Source organism: Syngnathus leptorhynchus, chromosome 6 (genome assembly GCF_054491065.1).
Source record: "Syngnathus leptorhynchus isolate UIUO chromosome 6, UIUO_Slep, whole genome shotgun sequence".
NCBI classification, from domain to species: domain Eukaryota; kingdom Metazoa; phylum Chordata; class Actinopteri; order Syngnathiformes; family Syngnathidae; genus Syngnathus; species Syngnathus leptorhynchus.
In genome coordinates this window covers 13383855-13407190 of record NC_141200.1, presented here as the reverse complement: position 1 = coordinate 13407190, position 23336 = coordinate 13383855, and the positions used below count along the sequence as shown (strand labels likewise).

General features: G+C 41.5%; 1 protein-coding gene across 1 annotated transcript; it reads right to left on the bottom strand.

Moving 5' to 3' along the window:
- Positions 1–810: 810 nt before the first annotated feature.
- Positions 811–23279, bottom strand: LOC147056069 (synaptic vesicle glycoprotein 2B-like). The gene is made up of 15 exons (XM_085914948.1): positions 22971–23279; positions 22334–22339; positions 20885–21108; positions 15042–15222; positions 12802–12953; positions 12570–12703; positions 12202–12291; positions 10814–10927; positions 9978–10066; positions 9812–9887; positions 9438–9526; positions 6521–6654; positions 6142–6339; positions 3590–3749; positions 811–2608 (listed from the first exon to the last, which is right to left on the bottom strand). The coding sequence occupies exons 1-15, from the start codon at positions 23210–23212 to the stop codon at positions 2425–2427; spliced, it is 2073 nt and encodes a 690-aa protein (XP_085771074.1). The 5' UTR covers positions 23213–23279; the 3' UTR covers positions 811–2424.
- Positions 23280–23336: the final 57 nt, after the last annotated feature.

The window sequence follows — 23336 nt, the reverse complement described above, 5'->3', positions numbered from 1 at the left end:
CACATACCACATATTATTGTAAGGAATATTTTTGAGTCGCCTTCCCTTTTAAGTTTGTAAAACTATCTGCAATTAAATAACTGCTGATAAACAGTAGTATAAAATATGAAGATCAGTAAGATAAAAGAAATATACACACATTAAAATTCAAAGCCCAAAACAGAATTTGCACTTGTTTGTGTGGTAACAATATGGAATCTTTCCAAGGGAATAGAGGTTGTGGGAACAAGATTCTGATTACTTTTCTAAAACCCTTGAAGTATTCTGACAAAATGTATCAATACTATTAGGCAGAGGAACTGAGTGACTGCATTATTTTTATTTTTTTTAATGCTCACGATTACCGTCATTGAATTCAAGCCAAGCGGCGTAACTGTGTTCATTCTGCAGCGGTATGCCCAGGGCTTATATATTTTTGTTTGGTTACAGCTCATGTACGTATGTTTACCTAAACCTAGTAAATGTGCTGGTGCAAGACAACGCTTGTCATTAGAGAACAGAGCAACCACAACCAGAGCTAACCTAGGATGTAGAATACAATTTTGAAACCAGCTTTTTTTCTCTTTTGATGCGAGTCATATGCAGAGAAATGAACTATTTGGACTTTAGAGCAGGGGTTTTCAACTGGTTGTGTCCAAGGGACCACCATTATAACCAAGAAGCAACAGTGGAATTTGGGGGAATTTTGCACCAAAGGGGGGTTGGTCTACACAGGCTATTTATTTGCATCTGTATGTCAATTTTGGGAATCTCAGCTACATTTGACATCATTTGGATGGGTAAATGATTCACAAAATTAGCTGGAAAATAAATTAAATGTAAATAATTAATATATTTTATTTTTTAAAAATCTTACAATTATTTTTCATGTCCAATTTCGCAATATCACCACGGACCACTTGACGGGCGCGGACCTCCGGTTGACAATCCCTGCTTTAGAGGAAGCACAGACCATTTGAGGACATTTTTTGAGGCGCACACGTTGACAAACATACAAACAAGAGAAAACATCGGACAAACATGCAGTTAGTCATTTACACAACCAATTGCGCCACGGAACCACTTGCAATAAATACATGTCAACATCAAATTTTACAAGAAAAATAAAACATCTAGCTCCATCACCCACACATGTAATGTCATCCGTGTGTGTTGGTATATGCATTGTCAGTGTGTTGATGTGCTCATCAGTTGCAGGAGCAAGTTGGAATGCAATAATAAATGTGCCTGTTAACAGAATTCACTGGACACTTTAAATATATTAAACACATCTGCACGTTTGTCATTTCCAAAATAGTATTAAATGATGTGCCTTTACAAAGGTGGGTCATTTTTGGACTGACACTGTTAGAGATTCAAATATCTTGAGTGCAAATAAGTACTTTTCAAGAGGTAAATGTGTAAAAGTGTTTATTTGCTGCAGCCACAAAAATATACATTAAGTAAGGAGTCATTGGCAACGTAGTGGTTCACGTGCCTGATTTACTGTACACGCATATGGTGTCAATTCATTTTCAAGTTTGCATAGGTGCGAATGCTTATTTCTATATGTTAACTGTGACTAATTGACAAGTCCAGAGTGCTTTGTACCTTCTTTGATACATTAATGGGATAATAGGACAACAAAAAACACATGGGTGAATATTTAACACAGAAAACATCTCTCTAATAGTGTCAGTACTAAAATAAACATCATCAATGTAAAGCAGCTATGAATGGTAATAGTACATAAGTGACTACACTTATAAAACCTCATGTTTGTCAAGTCTCTGGACAAAAGCATCGGTGCAATTTAGCCATGGATTTGAGTATATTTTAAAAAGGTGGATTATTATTAATTTAATTATCACAGTTTATTCTGCCTTATGTTCCAGTCATTCCAGTTAAGAATATCGACAAGTGTAAACATTTAACAAGGACACAATGAATAGCATTAGGACGAGCTGGGTATCAAATCACAATTGTAGGATCATTTTTGCAACACATTTAAAAATGGACTTTGCTGCCAGTGAGACAATTAAAAACTTATTATGTCGCCAGTTTGTGATGTCATTTCACATTATATATTCAACACAGAGCATGGGGAATGATGATCAATTACATTGTGATTTGTGTCATACTGAATGTGCACATAATTTAAGTTAGTGTATGCATATTATTTTCACACATTATTTGAAGCTCATCCCATCCCTGATAACTGACACAAACTAAATCTATCTCATCTCACTTTGTCTGATCTGCCCCTCAAAACGCGCATTGTCAAAATGAAAAATAATCAGTACAACATGGAATTTTGTATTTGAAGTGTTAGTTGTTACCGTCCTTGCCTTGGAAAGAAAAATGCAGTAAAAGTCAATTGGTGCTGCCAAGACTTCAACATCAAGCAATTACAGTAACGCTCTCAATACTGGACCTCAAGTCACCTCATTGGAGAATTTTCTCTCGGGTGTCCGGCAGTTTGAGGGCAACCATGCCGCCGCAGACCAGCGCAACAAATGATAGAAGGATGGGGATGGCTTTGGTGATGCCCACAAAACTGGCGAAGATAGAACTGCCAAGAACCGCTGCCAGCTTACAGAGAGCATTCAGGACACCGAAGGCTGTTGCCCTGGGATGCAGACAGATGTAAGAAGATTTTTTTGCAACCTTAAAATAGCTTGATGATTAATCAATTTACAATCAAGGTAATCGTGATGCTAATGCACAGTAAAAGTTGGGTTATTCTTGGTTTGAGTGATCATGTCTGCAAAGGGACAAAGGCACAAATTCGACAATACCCATGTCTTCTTTTGAAATACATCCTTCCAGTGCTGGCAGCTGTTGGGGTTTGAATGACTATTTGTTTCTTGTTATTTAAAACTCATTCAATGCTGATTGATATTAACAAACTATCATGTGTCTCCCGCCCGCCATTTTTAATGAAGATGGACTTCAGCCGCCAAAGAGTGATGTTCCGAGCGATACATCACACCAAGTAATGGAATTTGATTGGCCAGTTCATTTTGAATCGAGGCACAGCCTCAGTGTAGACCCACTTTCTTAGGGAACGTGGCTTTCCAGGGAAGTTTTTCACAGTCCTATGTGATAGAGCAAAACTTTTCCAGCATAAATAGACATAGAGCTCAACCATTCTACGTCCATGCAACTGAAAAGGACAAGCTAAAATAAGGTAAAATAAAACATAGGCTGGGCGGCACGGTGAGGCAGTGGTTAGCACGTCCGCCTCACAGTTAGGAGGGTGCGGGTTCGATTCCACCTCCGGCCCTCCCTGTGTGGAGTTTGCATGTTCTCCCCGTGTCCGCGTGGGTTTTCTCCGGGCGCTCCGGTTTCCTCCCACATCCCAAAAACATGCTTGATAGGCCGATTGAGCACTCCAAATTGTCCCTAGGTGTGAGTGCGAATGGTTGTTCGTCTCTGTGTGCCCTGCGATTGGTTGGCAACCAGTTCAGGGTGTCCCCCGCCTACTGCCCGATGACGGCTGGGATAGGCTCCAGCACGCCCGCGACCCCCGTGGGGACTAAGCGGTTCAGAAAATGAATGAATAAATGAAAAAACATAGGCTACTGTTGTGACAAAAGTCGGCAAGTACCTTTTAGAAGCAGGGTAGAGCTCTACTGTCACCACCTCGATGCCGTTCCATGCAGCCACACTGACGCCACAGAAGAGACACTGTAGAGCGATGATCGCAGATTGGCTGAAGCTCAGAAACAGGAAAAAGGTACAGCCTGCTGAGATCAGCATTGAGCCACCTGAGGAGATGATAAGTCCAATTAAAACCCTACTTCAAAGGCCTGACTGAACTGTTCATAACGTTGGACTCAAAATCGATTTTTACAAATCCCAGTTTAGAATTTAAAGGTTCTGGGCTCTATTTTTGTGACTAACATAAATCTGGTGCAGCACACAGCATAGCTCTGCGCAAAGGAAAGTTCAACGCCATGTTGGTAATTTCACAAACGAGTGTAAGACGGCAGATCTGTGAACTGGGGGGGGCTGTGCCACTATGGGAGTGGTCACAGGGGACTTCAATCATGGCCTGTCAAAGCAGCTCTTTTCATTCCCTTTGAATATGCTCCTTGAGTCCCCCCCATGGACATAGATTCTCGACATCTGCGACGTGAAATGAGGACTTGGAAACTGTGATATGTGCATACGAAAACCTGACCCTGACTGTTCATGTGTCCACCACAGCTGTGCCGGTCAACGGGCTGATTTAAAAAATATAATAATAATAATAATAATAATAATAATAATAATAATAATAATAATAATAATAATGATAATAATACGAGGGTCGGCTCAGTGGGGCAGTGGGTAGCACGTCCGCCTCACAGTTAGGAGGATGCGAGTTCGATTCCACCTCCGGCCCTCCCTGTGTGGAGTTTGCATGTTCTCCCCGTGTCCGCGTGGGTTTTCTCCGGGCACTCCGGTTTCCTCCCACATCCCAAAAACATGCTTGATAGGCCGATTGAGCACTCCAAATTGTCCCTAGGTGTGAGTGCGAGTGCGAATGGTTGTTCGTCTCTGTGTGCCCTGCGATTGGTTGGCAACCAGTTCAGGGTGTCCCCCGCCTACTGCCCGATGACGGCTGGGATAGGCTCCAGCACGCCCGCGACCCCCATGGGGACTAAGCGGTTCAGAAAATGGATGGATGGATAATCATACATTTTAATTATATTGCATTTATTATTTTTTATTGAATATTATTTATAATATAAAATGATTGTCTGACATCCAACACACTTGTTCACACAGCCCAAATTCTATCTGCCAGAATATTCTCATTCAATAGATAAACAGATAATCCCTTTCATCATCTGAATGAGATAGATAGGAATAATGTAGGCTTCCCAATTCCTGTATGAGGTTCTGGGTTTGACTTTCAGCTCCAGCCTTCCTGGAGTTTGCACGTTAGATTAATTGAACATTTTCAATTGCCCACAGGCACTCCATCTTTCGCCAAATGTCTGCTGGAATAGTTTATAACCCCAATCAGGACAAGAAGCTGATTTTGCAAGTGCTCTCCAGCCTTACTCATTTGAACTGGTGTACACCAACACTGGATGTTATATTTTATGAATGCACTACATTGGATTTATATATTGTGGCTATCAAGACACCGCCAACAAAATACAGAAAAGGGTGGGGGTTAATGATACGAGAAACGTTGAGTGTGCCAGGCGCCATAGATCAGTAGTTCTTAACCTTGTTGGGGCTACCGAACCCCACCAGTTTCATATGCACATTCACCGAACCCCTTTTTAGGTAAAAATGAAAAGAAAAAGAAATCAAATTCAAGACATAGATGTTTTTTACTGGTGCACAAAATGAGCCGTGCATGATCATCACCTTGTTCAAAGAACAAAACCAACACAATGCATGAAATCAGTGTGCCTTTGCGAGACCAGTTCAGATATGCCTTATCACGAATTTACACGATAAATCAGGTGTGTTCGGACCTCCGCAGTGGAGGCTCTACCGATCCCCTGAGACCGACTCACCGTACCTCTAGGGATCGATCGAACCCAGGTTTAGAACCACTGCCATAGATTATGACGTTTCATGATCAACCGTTTATATAGTGTTGCCAAACTTGGTCGCCTTGCCTCATTGGCCTTCGTTTGTTGGTGGGCAAAACGTCGGGACAGCTTGTACAATATGTGTGAGTCTGCTCCGCATCAAAACACATTGAAGTCATTGTCTACGGAGTTCCCAGCACCAACTAAATAAAGCTTTTTCAGCTTTTCTAGGGAATATAAATATTTGTAATCTGAAAAAAACTTCCCTGAACATTTCTCACTCTCATGGGTGCACCCAAAAGCCTGGCATGTCAGCAACACGCTAATGTTGATCCGGAGACAAGGCAGTGGGGCAGTGGTGGGGATAGGGGAAAAAAGCGAGGCAGATATACATCATATTCTTGTGACTAAAGAGTAAAAACGGCGCCTCCCTTAGATGAATAAATGCCATGTTTTGAACGTATCTTTTAGAATAAATACTTGTTAGACTAAATTTTAAAAACCACTGTTAAGTAAGTATGCCAATTTTAGATTAAATTGGACATTTGGACATCTTGGGTTGACTTTTGCATATAAAGAGTAATAACCATCAGAGAGGTCAGGAAAGTAAAATCCACATCACCTATAATCTTGACTCTGCCGATCTTCTCCATGAAGAGGGCGGAGATGATGTTGCCAGGCAACACAGCCAGACTGCCAAGGAAACTGACCAGATATATGAGGACATCATTCTCTTCACCAGTGTCTAGGTGACAGCCATGTTTGTCGTCCTCAAAGGTGTTGTTTTCCATTTTACAGTCAATGAACTTCTCCTTCAGATCTACAGAGTATCATAAAGAAGATAATGCATAAGAGAGATTCAGGGTGTTGTCCCTTGGTGTGCAGTATTGGGACAGCTATAGGAAAAGAGTTTTTCTGTCTACCTCAAACCATGATATTTAGTAAACGTACCAGCCAAACCAGTGAGCCTCACCAACATGAGCTGCTTCACCTGAACCTACCTGTATTAGTGAAGACAGTGTTGCGTATGGTGCAGTTCTCAAACACCGTGTCAGTGGACTTGATGTCCTCAAAGAGACAGTCTTCAAACAATGAGTCCTCAAACTTCACAGACTTCAGTTCTATTTTGATGAACCTATGGGCATGGGATGGGACACACAAACAAGCCAATAGACAAAAAAAATATGGACTCAGACTTCTATAGCTGGCGCATTGCAGAATGAGCAGAATGGTCTCAGTCATACATTGCAGTCAGTCACAACTGCTATGCAAACAAGCTTTCTCGCACGCAAAGATATGAACGCCATACGATGCACACATGCATACATGATGCGCTCCATGGCAGTATCATACTTTGAGCGGAAAACTTGTTATTATATTGAAGTGAAGTCCCATTCTGTCTTTTTTTTCAATTTTGCAATAGCATAGAAGTCAAGTAATATACAGTAGTAGTAGTCACATACTGTATACTGAAAACGTCATTAAATATAATCACGTACAGATGATGTAAAGCCCAATAGCAGCTATTATTTTTTCCACTTTACAGAAATTCATATTTTTGTTTGTTTGTGAGCAAACTGTATGATAGATTTGGTGATGAAAAGGTCATCCATCCTTTCATCCATTATCTGAACCACTTTTTACTGCTACAGCGAGTTTTTTTTAGGATCATTTGTGGCATATCGTACCTTCTACAATATTACCGGTGTACTATTTTTGGTGATAAAACTTTGATATATCAAGACAGCGAGTTTGGTAAGTCCGCACAATGAACAACAGGAGGCTCGCGGGCGTGCTGTAGCTTATCACAGCTGACTTCAGGCAGAAGGCAGGGCACACCCTGAACTAGTTGCCAGCCCAATCGCAGGGCACACAGAGACGGACACTCACACCTACAGGCAATTTGGAGTGGTCAATTGGCCTACCATGCATGTTTTTGGGAGGAAACGCCACACAGGAAGGCCGGAGCTGGAATCAAACCCACAACCTCTGCACTGTTAACCAGTTGACCATTGGGCCACCATGACTGAAAATCCATGACTTCCCTGGATTAATTCGCAATTCTGACTGGTCTCTGATGCCAGTGATTAATTAACTTGATTAACATGTGCTGCCATGCATAACTTATTTTAAGCAAGTAGCCAAATATGGGGTGCATGTAAGTCATTAGAATTTAATTATAGGAGGTCGTCCACTTGACATGGTATGTGTTTGTATTTTTGTAACAGTTGCATGAAAGTAGTAATTAAGTCCAGTTTTTTAGTCAGGAGATACTTGAGAACCCATGCAGACAGGTGAAAGACTGAAAGACGGATTGAGGAAAAGATAGGAGGGACGGCGATCTGAGTGAGTAGTGTGGCGAAGCCGTGTCTAGGATATGTTGTAGTAAATGTGACCGAATAAAAGAAAAAGAAAGTTACAACACTCTCAGTGTCTTCATCCAACCACCCGTGCGCTACACAAACCAATAAAAAAAGTTTGTTGAGGCACATTCAGAACAATATTTTGGGGACCTGCCAGAACTTTCTTTCAAACTTTACACACCTCCCTCATAAACTATATAATGCAGGCAAGCAATATCACACATCATGTTCTGTTATGCTGTGTTTATATTGTTTTTTTCTGGCGGCTCTTTCAATCACATTTCAGGCCAGCCATTGGGACAAAATACAATGGACTGGAAACAAAGTTGTGAGGAATTGAGATGGGCAAATGTGATGCTGGGCCTCATATTGAAACTCCCAAAATAGTAGCCACTAAGTCATGGTATAGATGAGAGATCTAGTCACTGTAAAAAAAAAAAAATGGGGTGAATGCAACAGGACGTGACAATAATCAATGTTGGAGGACAAAAAGTGCAACACTGGCGTCATGAAGTTGCGGTTGCAAACCATCATTTGACAGGAAAATAAAAATAAAGAAATTTGTAGAACCATGCAAATTGCATCATCAAAGAGACTTTTTAATATGTACTTTAAATTGGTTAAAATACGAAATTGACACAATTTTGTCCAAAGAAGCCTTCTACCGACAGTGATAATGGGGCAAGTGTGGCCATCAGAATCATAATATAAGCTAGCATCAATGAAATGGGTCATGGAAAACCATTACGAAGCAGTCTCTGAAAATATGTTTTTTGTGTCGAAACACAATGATAAAACAGGAAACTACAACTGCATTAGTTCTTGGCTAGACCTCAGTATTCAATTTCATCTTAGTTTGATGACACAATGGTGACAAATACCTATTGTCCTTCACCAAAGCATGACGCTTCTTTACCTTCACCTCAACACTCAGAGCTGCCAATAAAACACAAAACCTAGTTCTTTAGAATATACTCATTTACAGTGTGAAGAAAATACATTCCTCCTACTCATTAAGATGTTATTTTTTATTTCAGACATCTTGATTGTGTCGACCAATTAACTACATTTCGCCTTCTAGTTAAGTAAAGTTTAAGTTTAACAGTTTCAGTAGAAATTAAATTTTAAAAAAACTTGAAGTGTTTGTTTTATTTTTCTTGATCAGAGTGCATTTAAAGTATTTCTTTTTGTATTGATGTATAGTTTCATAGTGTGAGAGCAAATCTTTTGGTTTTTGGTTCTGATTTAAAATGCACATTTCCAGCAAAATAATGTAGGGTTACAGTATATTGCCTTCAATTTAGGTTGTTCCCTCATTTGTAGAAATATCAGGAATGCTGACACAAGCTCAAACTACAGAAGCTGTACAAGTCACATCAAGATGATTTACTGTGCTTTCACTGAGCAGGGCTGTGGAGAGAAGCTGAAGTAATTTCAACTTTAACACAATGTAACATTTTGATAGTTCTGCAACCTTATAGTTTTACGTATTTAAATGACAAATCACATAAATGTCAATTCAACAACTTTAAGAGAATGAGAAAGAAGCACCTACTTGTCATGAATGTATTCGCCTTCTCTGTGGACCTGGTTCTCCAAAGAAAAGTTGAAATGGAAGTGCTCCACTTTTTCTTTATGGAATACCTGAAGACAGGAAAAAACTTCAGCCAGAGGCAAATATTCATAATTGAGCAATTGTATAGATAAAAGTAACATTTCACAGATGGGATATGTGACTGATTTATATGCATCAAGTAAGGTGAGAATGGCACCCGACAGAAAAAAATTGAGTCTGAAAATGTAATAATTATTTTAATTTTTTTTTTTTTTTTATTTAGGTGGGATTTGCCCCTTGAGATGTAACAGCTCGCTTGTGAGGGGTCACGCACAATCTATACAACAAACGGATGAATGAATGCAGAGCATTACCTTGACTCTGGACTCATACTCCTCATATTGAAGGTGCTTGATCATGTCTGGGAACCACACAGATAGGCCATAGTAGCTGTGAGAAAGCAGTGTGAAAAGAAAAGCGGGTGTTTAAAATGCAATAACTGGCAAGTTTCACCTGCAGTGGGCGACAGTGTGAGCAAACCTGAAAGCCATGCAGAACCAGATGATGGCCATAAAGAGAGTAGCAAACCTCAGCTCAGCAGAAAAGAGAGATGCTACGTTCTTAAGTACCTGGGACCGAAACACAAATACACATGATAGAAAATCTACATTTAATTAAATTCTCTTCATCCATCCAGCTTATTCTGTTTGAATGCTGGAATCTATCCCAGATGACATATGGTGACAGGTGAGAGATGAGGTACATCCGTTGGACTGATCACTACTCTACCTGGGGGAGACACGTGGGGCTATATTTTTGTAGACGGCTCATGTAGAATTGCTGTTGTATGCTACTTTTTGTGCAGGTGCAAGGCTAGCTGCACCTGTTGGCCAATTCACTCATCAAAATTCATTCAAAATCAAAAAAGCTCCAATCGACATATACCCTGCTCCTATTTTCCCATAAAAAGGAATTCGTCTAGCACATCTCAGTAATGTGTGGAGCTTGATTGGTAGCACCAGACTTCCAGCGAGGATCTCAACCCTTCAGCTGAGTGGGGATAGGTGACGGAGCTGGTTCCCCATATGTGGACTTCAGAGGAATTGTAAGTCAAATGAACCCTTACCAATTTCAATTGAATACATAACAATGCACGTATAATTCAGTTTACATAAAGCCTCTCGGAACGCGTCGTGTTTGCGTATGTTGGTGACTGGTGAAAGGAAATAGACAGTTAGTGAATAAGGCCCATTGTTTGCTTGGGAAGAACAACAAGAACAAGCCAGAACAGCAATGCATGTGTTGTGAGACGTAATACACTTGAGTTAGTATTCCCTATTAAATTTAAAAGACAGTATTGGGTGTGATTTACTTACCAGTTTACATAGCGTAAGTGAGCGGACAGCCCAGCGTTGCACAGCTGTTCCTGTAGCACTTTGAATCTCAATTAACTCATCCTCTGCTGTCTTTGGAGCCTTGATGTGCGTCACCTGAAGAAGGTAAAGGAGAATTGATATACGTACATATAAATGTGTCTTAACGATTGATGAAACATCTCCAATGATGTAATATTTAATTTCTTCAAATAGGACAGACTTTCAGAAAACAACAACTTTTGACCCAATGCAGGTATTTATAGATGTTTGCAAAATCACCAATTCTGAAACAGGAACAAAAGAGTCTTATTTCTTCATTTTTTTGATACAACTCTGAGGCTAATTATATGTCAATGCAACAATGATATCCATTTTCGTAAAATTCTTGCAAATGATGCCCTCCAGTCATGTTACAATATTCAGGGCGGTTCTGAGACTGTTAATGCCTGATGCAATTTTTCCAACAAAAATGGTTCAGTTTCATATTTAAAATGATCCTAAAACTTGAACCTGACTGACTACAAAGATGAATGTGTATGTGAATTGTGAAAAATATTGACATTTATAGATTAGGTTAAATGCACCTTTGTTTTGTGTTGAATGTTTGTACATCCTACCTACACACTAAAATGACATTTTTATTAAGTTGAATACTTGCTTTCCTTTTGCGCCAATTGGAGTCTGTGGCCTAACCTAAAGGCAATGAAACTCCCAAATTTAACTGACTGGCTGTATTTTGTTATATTTTATCTTGAAATATTTGACTATTTCTTTAAATAGATTAAAAAAAAAACATCTATATTCATTCATGAAATACTTAAATTGTGGTGAATATTATAGCTGTATCCCCCAGCACAAGGTTCCAATTTCATTGTGTCATGGTAAACATTTAACAGTTAAATCTGCATTATTTTCCGCTTCAATTTACCTTGAAAAAAGGCCAACATTTAGGGAATTATCAGTTTTATTTTGCACTACAAAAGAATGCTAAATTCAAAGTTATTTTTTTGTGGGTTTTTTTGGACTTCAATTCTCTATTGCAGAGTGACCTCTAAGCTTTTTGTCAGAAATAAACAAAAAGCCTTTCTTTAAAATTATCTTTCACTCGTTTAACAGAATTTTCTATATGAAAAGTACTTGTGGTGTCGATTAATTGGTAGTGCTGAGTATTCAAGAGTTGAGAACTCATACCCCTTTCAGTCTGAAACAAACAAAAAAAATAGTATCAAACATCCATACCAATAATTCAGATTGAAAAAATAATTTAAAGAATCTGCATTCAACGTAATTTCATTGTTGATTTTTATTAAAAGTTGAGTTGAACTTTCTGTAAGCAGTTCTATACTACATCTGGATAGCTTTATTGAATATCTAGAATATCGACTCACGGTGAAAACTTTTTCCGGCTGTCCTTTGGCTCTCCAGTTGGTGTCGTGGACCTGCTTCAGAATCATCCATGCTTCATCGTGCTTGGCATTCTGCTCCAAACAAGATGACATTTTCAGCACCAATTCTGCACACTAGATTCTTGGTGTTTATAGAGCAACACAAGAACAAACAAATGGCCGGACATCTTCATTGTGCTTGTAAATTCTAAGTAAATTGACACACTATTAATCCCCTTCACTTATGTAAATGCATAAATGATTTAAGTCATGCAGATTGCCTCATTGAAAAAAAAACGACAACACCCATATAGTAAACACGAAACGTTTGCAAAAGTGAGCATGAAGCCAAAACATGGTAGCAGTCTCACCTCAAGCAAGAAGCGAGGACTCTCAGGCATGAATGTTAGTCCGATCAGAGAGGCGATAGCAGGAAGAGCTGCAACCAGAACAAATAACCTCCAACTGTGGAACTGGAAGTCTGTGCCCATACTGAACCCCCAACCTACGCAAAATACAATCACAAATACATATTATTAAACCTAAGAATTATATGCCAAGTTGTGCTGTACATGTAGCTACAATTACAGTAAATGATCTTACCATATCTGGGGATGATTCCCCAGGCAGTAAAAGAGGCAAAAATCGCACCAATCATCCAAAACATACACAACCAGGAAAGATGCTCTCCTCGTTTGTCCATCTGGAGGAACTCAGAGAAGTACGAGTAGACAATCGGCACTGTGCCACCGATACTGAAAAATAGATAAGACTCCTTTAACTAACTTTGCTTGCAAACATTATCGGCACAGAATTGCTTTTGAAATTATTTTATTCAAGGTAATAATGGAATCAAGCGTCATGAAAACAACAACAAAGGCCACTTGGACTACCACCAGAATACGCCTTCCTGTACAATTTGAATATCTGATTACTGACCAAATCTGCAGCCGCAGAGAGAGAGAGAAAAAGAGAGAAAAAGAGAGAGAGAGAGAGAGAGAGAGAGAGAGAGAGAGAGAGAGAGAGAGAGAGAGAGAGAGAGAGAGAGAAATAGCGCTATCACTCAAATACACAAATAAATACACATGTGGGTTTATATCTTAGCAGAATGCATATTTGTACACCCCTAAACCAATTTATTTCCCAATAGTATATATATTTTAGATATAATGTATCTTGCTCATGTTGATACATTGTTTTTCATAACTAACGTGAAAGTTGCAAGTGTGACAATATGAGTATATGTTGAGAAATTGTATGTATGTTATGTATGGGTAACTTATGATAGCTTGCTTGTTAAGGTATTATCAAGTTTTAAATAATATTGAAGATCAATAGTGGTCAGCAGGGTGGCCTATTGTTAACTTCCACCTCTTCACCAGGAGGTTACGACTTTGGTTCTCGACTGATACCACCTTTCTGTGTGGAGTTTGACTGTTGCTCCTTTGCCTGTGTTCAATTCTACTAGGTTTCCCATCTTCCTTCCACAGGGATTAATGTTAGACTAATTAAACACTAGATCGCGCATTGGTGTGAATGTGAGTGTGAATTGTTTGTCTGCTGTGAATGTGCTCTATTGGTGACCATTTCAGGGTACACCTAGACTCTTCAGATGGAACAGTGAAAACAAGCATTAAGGAATGCATGGATGGAATTGTGATACTAATAGTCCATAGGAGGTCTATAGTTATTCCACACATACAATGAGGCATGACACGACAGACAAGCTATAGTATAGCTGCTATACCTACCAGGCATTTATTGATGTGGTGCAAGCTGTTTGTGGATGGGATCATTTGTGGTGTGTCGTGACCTGATTTCTGGGTGTGTGGTTCCCAGTGGATTTGAGTTATTTCGAGTTTTAGCATTGCGCTTGGTCCCTGCTATGAAAAACCAGACTGCCGACACGGGGTTGTAAATATGAAAGTAAATATGAGATTTACAGCATAAGGCCAGATAATTTAATGTTTAATGTCAGACATCATATAAATGTTGTTACATTATTTAACCCATGTGGACTTAAGAGGTTTGGCGAGGAAAAATTTTAGTTTTCCCACTGAAGTTACTGGATTGAATCTATAACCTGAGTGCCAAACATGCTGCATGCTAGTACAAACGTTCATGCAGGTAGCGTCACTAATCCACATTCAACACAATGAGTGGGTTCATGGCAAGGCCGAATGAGTAAATCCACACCAATCCAAACTGGAATGGAAGACGTGCAAAACTTCAGGGCCATAATAAAAGATGTGCTAAATATTAACTCATTCACTGCCATCCTAGTTAAAATGTATCTTTAACGTCTATAGCTGTCAATGGCAATGAAGGTCGAGGGTCGTGGGCACACTGGAGGCTATCCCAGCTGACTTCGGGCAGTAGGCGGGGAAACCCAGAAGTGTTTGCCAGCTAATCGTAGGTCACCCATAGACAGGCAACCATTCACACGCACATCACAGTTTTAGAGTGCTCAATTGGCCTAGCATGCATGTTTTTGGGATGTGGGAGGAATCCCGAGTAGGAAGGCCGGAGCCAGAATAAAACTCTGCACGGTGAGGCTGTCGTGGTAACCAATGTGATACTCTGCTGCTCTAAAGAAACATTCTCTGTATTCTCTGTGTTCATGCGGTATCAGAAAAATGACATAATGATCCGGAATTGATTTACATTTTGCATTTGGCAGAAATGTTGTCTACCACAATTTAATGATCAAAGACAATCATGTATTAAAGCATGGAAACTGAGTGTGTGTAAGGAAGAAGTATAAACCCTCTGAGTGAAGGCAACAACACAACAGTTACCAAAGATATACTGTATGCGTGTGATCATGTATGTGCATAAGTTACCCGATGCCTGACAGCAGCCTGAAGAAGAGGAAGAAGCCATAGCTCTGGGCGAAAGAAGACAGGAAGACGAAGACACAGTTTATAGCTAAGGCCACAACCAAACAGCGTCGACGGCCAATTTTGTCTGCGAGACCACCCCATATGAATGCTCCCACCATCATACTCAGGAAGACAATCAGACCTGCAGAGAGAAACAGAAGGTGTTACACTTGAGAAAGAGGGAGTGTTTCCTTACCTCCCTTGCCTAGTACTTTCTCATGCAGTTTATTTCTTTTTCTGCGGAGCATCGTTCTAGTTCTGATTGATATGTAGATTGGATTGAAATAGCCAGCTGTTTTGAATTTGTGCTTGGAAAATAAAATGCCATTTATTTGGTTGACATTAAACGCACTTTTTCATACTCATGATGGCAGATGCATTGAAAAACATTTGAGCAGTTTTGGTACTTCATAGTGGAACAAAATGACACTTTGCATTAATGTAGTCAGTGTTCAGCATGTTTATCAGGGTGAATTACTGTACTCTCAAAATACCTCAACACATGCAGTGTCTAAGCCACTGGCAACAAAATTGAACATGCCCCTTGCGACAGACAGGACAACCAATCACAGGAGCGGCCCTGGAATCCCGGGAACAGAGGCTGCAGAGGAAGAAGTTAAACGATAGGTGCAGCTGGACGCTGCAGCCCTAAAGGGCCCCCTCAGCAAGCCCCGCCGGAGAGCATGCTGATCTAGATGCAGGCAATGGAACTCCGCAATGATGATCCAACGGGCCGGCACCCAGGAGCGCGCCGAATGGTCATAGCCCTCCCTGTCCACCAGATACTGTATGTTTGTGCCACGCCGGCGGGAATGGAGCAGATTACGGACCGTGTACACAGGGCCCCCCTCGGCAAACTGGGGAGACGGAGGAGCTGACACAGGAACCAGCGGGCTCTCGCAAATGGGCCTCACCCACATGCCTCACAGATGGGCGACACATGGAAGGCATGGACCCTCATGGAACCTGGAAGACGAAGCCGGACTGCGGAGGGGCACCTGGAGAAAGAGATCCTTCGCAGATAGCCACACTCTTTGGCTGACCCGGAACATCAGGGCTGGCATCAGATGCTTGTTGGCCTGGCGGGCGTAACCGGTGACGGTTCGGAGGAGACTGGCACGGGTTAGAATGGATGCCCAATGGCACCCGCAGACACAAACCAGAGCTGATGGACAGTGAGTAGAGTCGACCCTTGGGAAAGAGACGTGCCAGGCAGGAGGTCGATGGCGCAATTGTATGGTCGGTGTGGAGGTAGAGAGGTAGCCTTGGTCTTATTGAAGACATGAAGATGTGCCATGATAGCAGGCGGGTACATTAGCGATGTTGGTGGGTGCACTGGTGACAGGGCTTTTAAGAGAAAGCTGGCTGGTTCTTTCAAGCAGAGGCGGTGGCAACGCTCACTCCACTGCCACACGGATCCCGTCTCCCAATCCAATTATGCTGCCGCAAGCAAGTGTGTCCCAGGATGAGTGGCTGGCCTGGAACGGACAGAAGGCGGAACTGAATTTCTTCACGATGGTTACCAGAGAGAAGCATCGTTACAGGCGCTGTGACAGATGTCACCTCGCCGATCAGAGTTTGATGCCCCACTGGCGAGCAAGGCCGAGGTCCAAGATGCTGGCCTCAAAACCGGAGTCCACCATAGCCACCACGTTCTTAGTCCCATTCGGGAGAAGGAACTGAGCCTGTAGTAGGGACTTGTTGATGACGGGAGAACCAGCACGGGTTGAGCTCACGTGAGCTTTGGTCTTATACTGGACATACACGTACTCGGCCGTGCCCCAAAGCTGTGCTTTACCCGTCATGTTCGTGCGTAGCCCACCTTAGCTTGTTCTGTGGTGGATATTTGGGGCTGGAGGTTGAACAGGATTCGACAATTTGAACGAAAGGCATAGACATCCCTGTTGTCCCTGTTGAACCGCTCCGGGTTTCCAATCTTGGGTTCCTGAATGTCCATGGGCTGACGGGGTTCAGCCGTTGTATGACTCTCCGGCATCGTGGGAGGAGGTTCGGCCGAGGTGGTCCTACTGGCTGTGGTCAGTGGTCGGAGACCCTGGAGGATCTAGGCCATCCCCTGCCGTTGCTGCTGCTGCTGGTGAAGCTGCTGTTGCGAGGTTGACTTGCTTCTACCAGGGCCCTGATGTCAGCCGATAGGCGGCTGACTCTGCCTTCAGCTCGCTCCACTCGGAACAATGCCGTCTGATCATGCGCTGGCTGCATAATCTTGGTCAGTCTGTACTGTGACAGGCAGGACAGCACAACCAATTGCAGCATGATGCAGACTATTGTTTTGAGGAAAGTGGTTGTGGAGTGGTGGAGATCTTGCCGGGCTGGTGTGACAGCGTTGCTGGGACGCAACTGGTGGCAGCGCAGCAACTGGTCGTTTTCCACAGCGTGACTGGCTGGCTGATAGCTGAAACCAACCTAGTGGGGAAAACAGCAGAGCAAGCGTGTAGCACAGCAGAACGTAGTGGGTAATTGTGGTTAAGACCAAGCAGGAGGTCAGGGCGAGCGGCTAGCGAGACGTGGTCAGAAATGTCACGTTCCTGCATCACCTGCCACTTGGCCACGCCCCCAATCAGCTGAATCACCCACACCTGTCAGCCTCTCTATTTAAACCCTGTCATCCAGTCACTCCTTTGTCAGTTCGTCTGCTTACCCTGCCTGTGACACCACTGCTCTTTGTGCCCTGGACGATCTCTGTTGCAAACTGCTTCCGTAAACTGCCCGACTACTTGCTCGTCCCTTGATCACGCTTCTGATCGCCGCCTGCCTCGACCACCTGTCTGCCTACAACTACGCGCTGCGCTCTGCTGCTCAGCCACAGCAGCTAGATCGCAAGTCGAGCGTTCCCCTTTCCCCTTATTAAATAAATCTGTGTCACTCTTCATTTGGCTGTACTGCCCAATTCCTGACAAGAAATGGGCAAGTGGTCAGGGTGGAGAGCAGACAGGGCTAGACAGGTCGGTACATGAGCAAGGTTGGCTACGGGAGTCAGACGGGTAAAGCGCAGTGAGCAAGGAGTGGCATCATGGGACAGACTGACAGAGAAAAGTTGGTAGTGGTGGGTTTAAGTAGCATTCACTAATAAGCAGGGACTGATGCAGGTGATTAGGATCCTGAACTCTCTCCACCCTCGGCTGCATAACGTCCTGTTCTTTTGCTCTATGTTCTGGCTGTCTGCTGTATGCACGCTTGCTCCATTTTGTTCCTCTTATTTGTCTATTTATTTATTTATTTATTGTTTATTTATTTAGGTTATTTGCTTATTACTTATTCATTGCTCTTATCTTTTGTTTTTACTCTTTGTGCTATTTGCTTGTATGTGTTGTGTAATGTGTCTAGTCACCGTGGGACGGTGGGAAACGTAATTTCGATCTCTTTGTGTGTCTTAACGTGAAAAAATTGACAATAAAGCAGACTTTGACTTTTGACTTTGTGATTACTTAATTGCGTAGGTGCGGCAGTGAGCATGTGACTGGCTGGGTGGCAGGGGACACAGGCATGTGACACCCCTATGTAAAAATGTCCAAACTTGTGTCAATATCCATCCATCCATTATCTGAACTGCTTATCCTTAAGTGTCAATGTTTTTTGTCCATTATTTTCCAACAGGGTATTAACCCTTTTCAGCATGGACTTCACCAGAGTTTCTGGGGTTGCCACTGGAATCCACTCCTCACAAACATCACAGCAAGGGCATGACTCTTCAGGATTCCACCCCAACCCAACCGTCGTAAAAAATGGCCACTCATCCCGTTCTCCTGGTAATTTAGCATAATGATTCCACGTGATGTGAACTGTGCAAGCCTGTATCTGTATTCCTGTCATTCAAGTAAGACACGTTGCTGCAGAAAGACGACAAAAATTTGTGATGTACTGAAAGTCAACCATGCAAAGAGAGCATGCAAACGCCACACAAAACTGTTCCAACACAGATTCGAACGTTGGTCAGCATTTGTCTGACTGTGAGGTAGATGCTACTCCCCTATTCTTCTTGCATAAATCAATGAATTTGAAAGGGGTAATTAAATTATGGGATGTGATCTCAATATATCTGGGTGAAGGAAGGAGCTTGTCTGTGGCAAATGGAATTACAGAATTTTCTCAAGTTATTCAAAAGAGTTGTGGGCAGATCATTCTCCTTATCTATTTGTTGCATCAAACTAATTCTGGAACAGAACACTAGTGTGCAGATGGTCATACTACAGGGGGGAGCTATGGCTGACTATTCATACTAAGATTCTTTTATTAGGCTGCATACATGTTAAGTGAATATATGAAAACACATCAGAACATTTCTTACAAATACTGTAATAGCGTTAATGTCTGACCAGACTCCATTTTATACCATTTAATCTACGACTGAAATACGTAGTTCATGATGACCGCACTGCAGCAGGGTTTTTCCTCCACCCATCTTTCTTCACGTCACATCTCCATTTCCCTTTGCCATCCACTCCCCTGCTTATTCATTCACACACAAGTTGTTTCTGTATCCCCCTGTCTGCATTTGACTGCTATTTGTTTTCTTGTTTCTGCTGCTGTTTGTTTCTCACTTTTCTCTCCCAGTGGAATTTGATCGCTTAGCTTCTATCCTACTTTTTCTCACAGTTGCATGAATGTCAGATGTACAAATACCTAACCAAGCCCTGCATAACCTGTAGAATACAAATAAGCAACTCAAGTAAGCCCTTAATATGCAGAGCGATGAAGACACTGCATGCAATCCCCATCAAGCAAGCAGCTTCATTTCTGCTTCCTCAGTGCCCACTGGCTAACCTGACTCATTTGGGGATTTACTGCATCAACAATACTCCACATTATTGACATCCAGTCACAGACCATGATCAAATTGCCTCCATCAAAAGTTGTTACTATATCAGTGCAGCAATTAGCATATTAGTAGGCTTATTGATTGATTAGATATATTTTTATAAAATTTTCTTTAATTTTAACTTGAAGTCTGAGGGAGACACCTTATAAGGACATCAGGGTTTCTAGTCTTCCTTGCGCATGACTATTTTCTTTGAATTATTTTTTTTCTTCATGTGACATTTGTGTTATTTTGTGTGTGCTAAATAAAAAATAAAATAAAATAAAAAAACATTGTGGCATTCTTCGGGTCTTCTCCACACTTCTGAACTCAAGCTCAGCATAGCAGTCCTCCACATGTACAGAACCTCAAAACGAGAGTCAATGGCAACAGCAAAATAATCTGGTCACCGGCTTTTTTTGAAAATTCTTCAACCTGCTACTCAACTCTGCTGCTCATTCTACAATAGCAATGTTCCTAACAATTGAGGCAAAATGTGCTCAGCTTTCCAAGGGTGTCGCTACAATGACAAGTCTCTGGAAAACCCAATATTCCATGATTTACAGCCAGCCTCAGACTTTGAGTCATGCCTTTTTGGTGTTTGCCTACACATTTCCAGGTTCCTAACAGAGGGTGTGTCAGCAATTTGACGGGAGAATCCGCTGAGCTGGAAGGTGTACAAGCCAAGCACATGAAAAAAATGTTAAGACTTATGTGCAAATGAGAAAATGTGGCTCGAAAAGAATTAAAATCATTGATCGTGTCTTGTATTTCTTGATCCTTTGGGTAATTAGATAAAATCTTATCACAGACCTGGTTTTAAGACACCAAGGAAATGTTTTGAATAGTCTGAAACGAGCACTACTGGATATGTCAATATACACACCCGTTTGGAATGCAGGAATATATTGACTCACGGATTAGACAAAATCAAAGAGTACACATAACAGGTAAGCCAGTATCAAATCAGTAAGACAGTCAACCTTACCCAACATTCCCTTCTCTGCATTGGACAGGCACAAGTCCTTTTCGGCAGATGGCAGAACAAAGGCAACCACAAAACATTCGACCCCATCAGCCATGAGAGCCAGGCCCAGCACCATGAAGAGCGTCCACTGGAACTTTCCATGGCCACAGTCTTCCATGATATCCTCATACTGTTCCGATAACTCCTGCAGTTCGGAGAGTGCACCGCCAGCTCGAGATTTTGCTCTGAGATTGCACAAAAAAGGAAAACAATTCTTGAGGTGGAATCACTCCCTAATGAGCTCACGTTAACATCAAAATGATACATGATGTTAATTGGACAGAATGACTATTAAGACTCAAATTAGTTTTCTTTCTACTATACTAACAACTATATTTTATTACTGCAATTAGTTCTCTATTCATTTTACATGAGTTCAACGTGCATCTGGAAAGTCTTCACTATACAGTGTTCCCACATCAGCCTTATTTCAAAATTCATTTGATCCCCTCAATGCTACACAAAGCATCCCATAATTACCATTTTGGGATGTTTTGGCCAAATCTTACATATATTAGCCTTCGTGCAGTATGATACAGCATGCTGTTTCAAGTCTTCTTCAATACGATGCGTCAAGCTTTGCATGTTGAAAATGTACGTACATGTTGAGTATAATTTTGAGATTAATTATTTTATTCCACTTTGGAATGAGGCTGTAAGATAAAATGTAGAGAAAGTGGACTGTGAATACTTCAAGGATTCACTAAGTGTTCAGAAAGACTATTGTTTTTATTTTTTTATTCCAAACATAAATCCATAGAACACAACATGATAACACTTCAGGTGAAAGATAATTGAGCATACATCAGCTATGTTAAGCTATGTTGCTGCTATTTAGGGGAAGTCTCGTCACATTTTGGTTGACTGTCGCCTGTGTAGAACCATCCGTAACTTCAGTTTTGTGCCAACACAAGTCTGCTCAAGCTTGTTTGGGGAAGTGTTGCGCCTATCTGAGCGCAGGGACTTGCCTTGCCCTCGAATCATCTGACAATTTGGTAACATAAAGTACCGTATTTTCCGGACTATAAGGCGCACCGGCCTATAAGGCGCACCTTCAATGAATGGCCCATTTTAAAACTTTGTCCTTATAGAAGGCGCACCGGACTATAAGGCGCACCATTAATGCATCATGTCATATTTTTAATCCAAATCAAATCATTCTCCATTTTATCTTTTTTATTTCAACTTCAGACGCAACAAATTACTTTATAATCACAAAATAATGATCCATAGTCTTTTTGATTCATGATTCATAGTCTTCAGCGGTCCACTTATGATTGACTTCATGACACAATGCTTTGGGCCAGTTTAAATTTGGTCCATATATAAGGCGCACCGGACTATAAGGCGCACTGTCGGCTTTTGAAAACATTTTAGGTTTTTAGGTGCGCCTTATAGTCTGGAAAATACGGTAGTCTGTGCTTGGTGTAAATACGTGCAAGCAAGTGAATGAAATGAAACCAAGTGCCAACCATTTAGACTGCGCTTTGAGCTAGACTTGCGCTTAGCACAAAAGTTCCATTTTTTTTTGTTTGGCAGTTTCTTTTTGGTATAGGTGAAGAAAATATTGGTTCATTGAGCAATTATTTGCTGCAATTCGGTAAGTGCAAATTTCAAAATAGTTTGGAAGTCAGATGGTATTGAGTCAAGACAACTAGCTTAGAGTTTCAGATGGGTGGGTTTATTGGTGTTGCATCATTTTATGATCTTGCTGATTTGTGCTGATCTTTGACCTGATGGCTCGTACTTTTTCACTAAAATAGCAAGCAATTTCCTTGCATTTATCTGTTGAAAAGAGTTCTGCTGCTATCAGATTTTGGTGGATTTGTGAGTTAATCTACCACAAGAAACAAGAGTTAACGTATCGTTGAGGTCCTTAAGAACGATTTCAGGAATGTGTTGTTGTCTAGCCTTTATTAACTCATATAATCTATTGGTAAAATGTCACATTATCTTCATCATGAAAATGAAAATCATAGTTTTGCATTTAATTGAATTACATTTGTTTGTTGTATTCTGTGAATGCATGGTAAATGTGTCTCCTCACCTTGCAGCCCTCTGTGCGGCCTTCACCTCATCAGGATGTGGTATCCCTTGATATTCTCCTTCGTACATTTGGTCTTCTTCATCATGACCTTCAGTCACATCACTAGCAGCGTCCTCTTCTTGGGGGGGATATTCGGCCTGGTAGCCATATCCATCGTGACCACCTCCATCACCTTCTCCATAAGTCCCATAGCCGTCGCCGTCACTTTGGTGGTATATGTTGTTTTGGTAGCGGTCAGCCATCCTGTCTGGTTCTACCTTCTTTTTGCTGACAGACTAATCGGAATAAGTGGAAATGTCTGTGATTTGTGGGAATAATCGGCAGCCTGTAAGACGTTTCAAGGGTGTAAATTGTGAGCCTTCAGTT

Excerpts from the sequence above, each read along its gene's own strand:
- LOC147056069 (XM_085914948.1), bottom strand. The coding sequence starts at position 23,212 with ATGGCTGACCGCTACCAAAACAACATATACCACCAAAGTGACGGCGAC. Across the intron at positions 12,292-12,569 it reads GTCCTCGCTTCTTGCTTGAG|AATGCCAAGCACGATGAAGC; the intron begins GTGAGACTGCTA and ends TGTTTGGAGCAG. Across the intron at positions 6,655-9,437 it reads GGCGAATACATTCATGACAA|GTTCATCAAAATAGAACTGA; the intron begins GTAGGTGCTTCT and ends CCATGCCCATAG.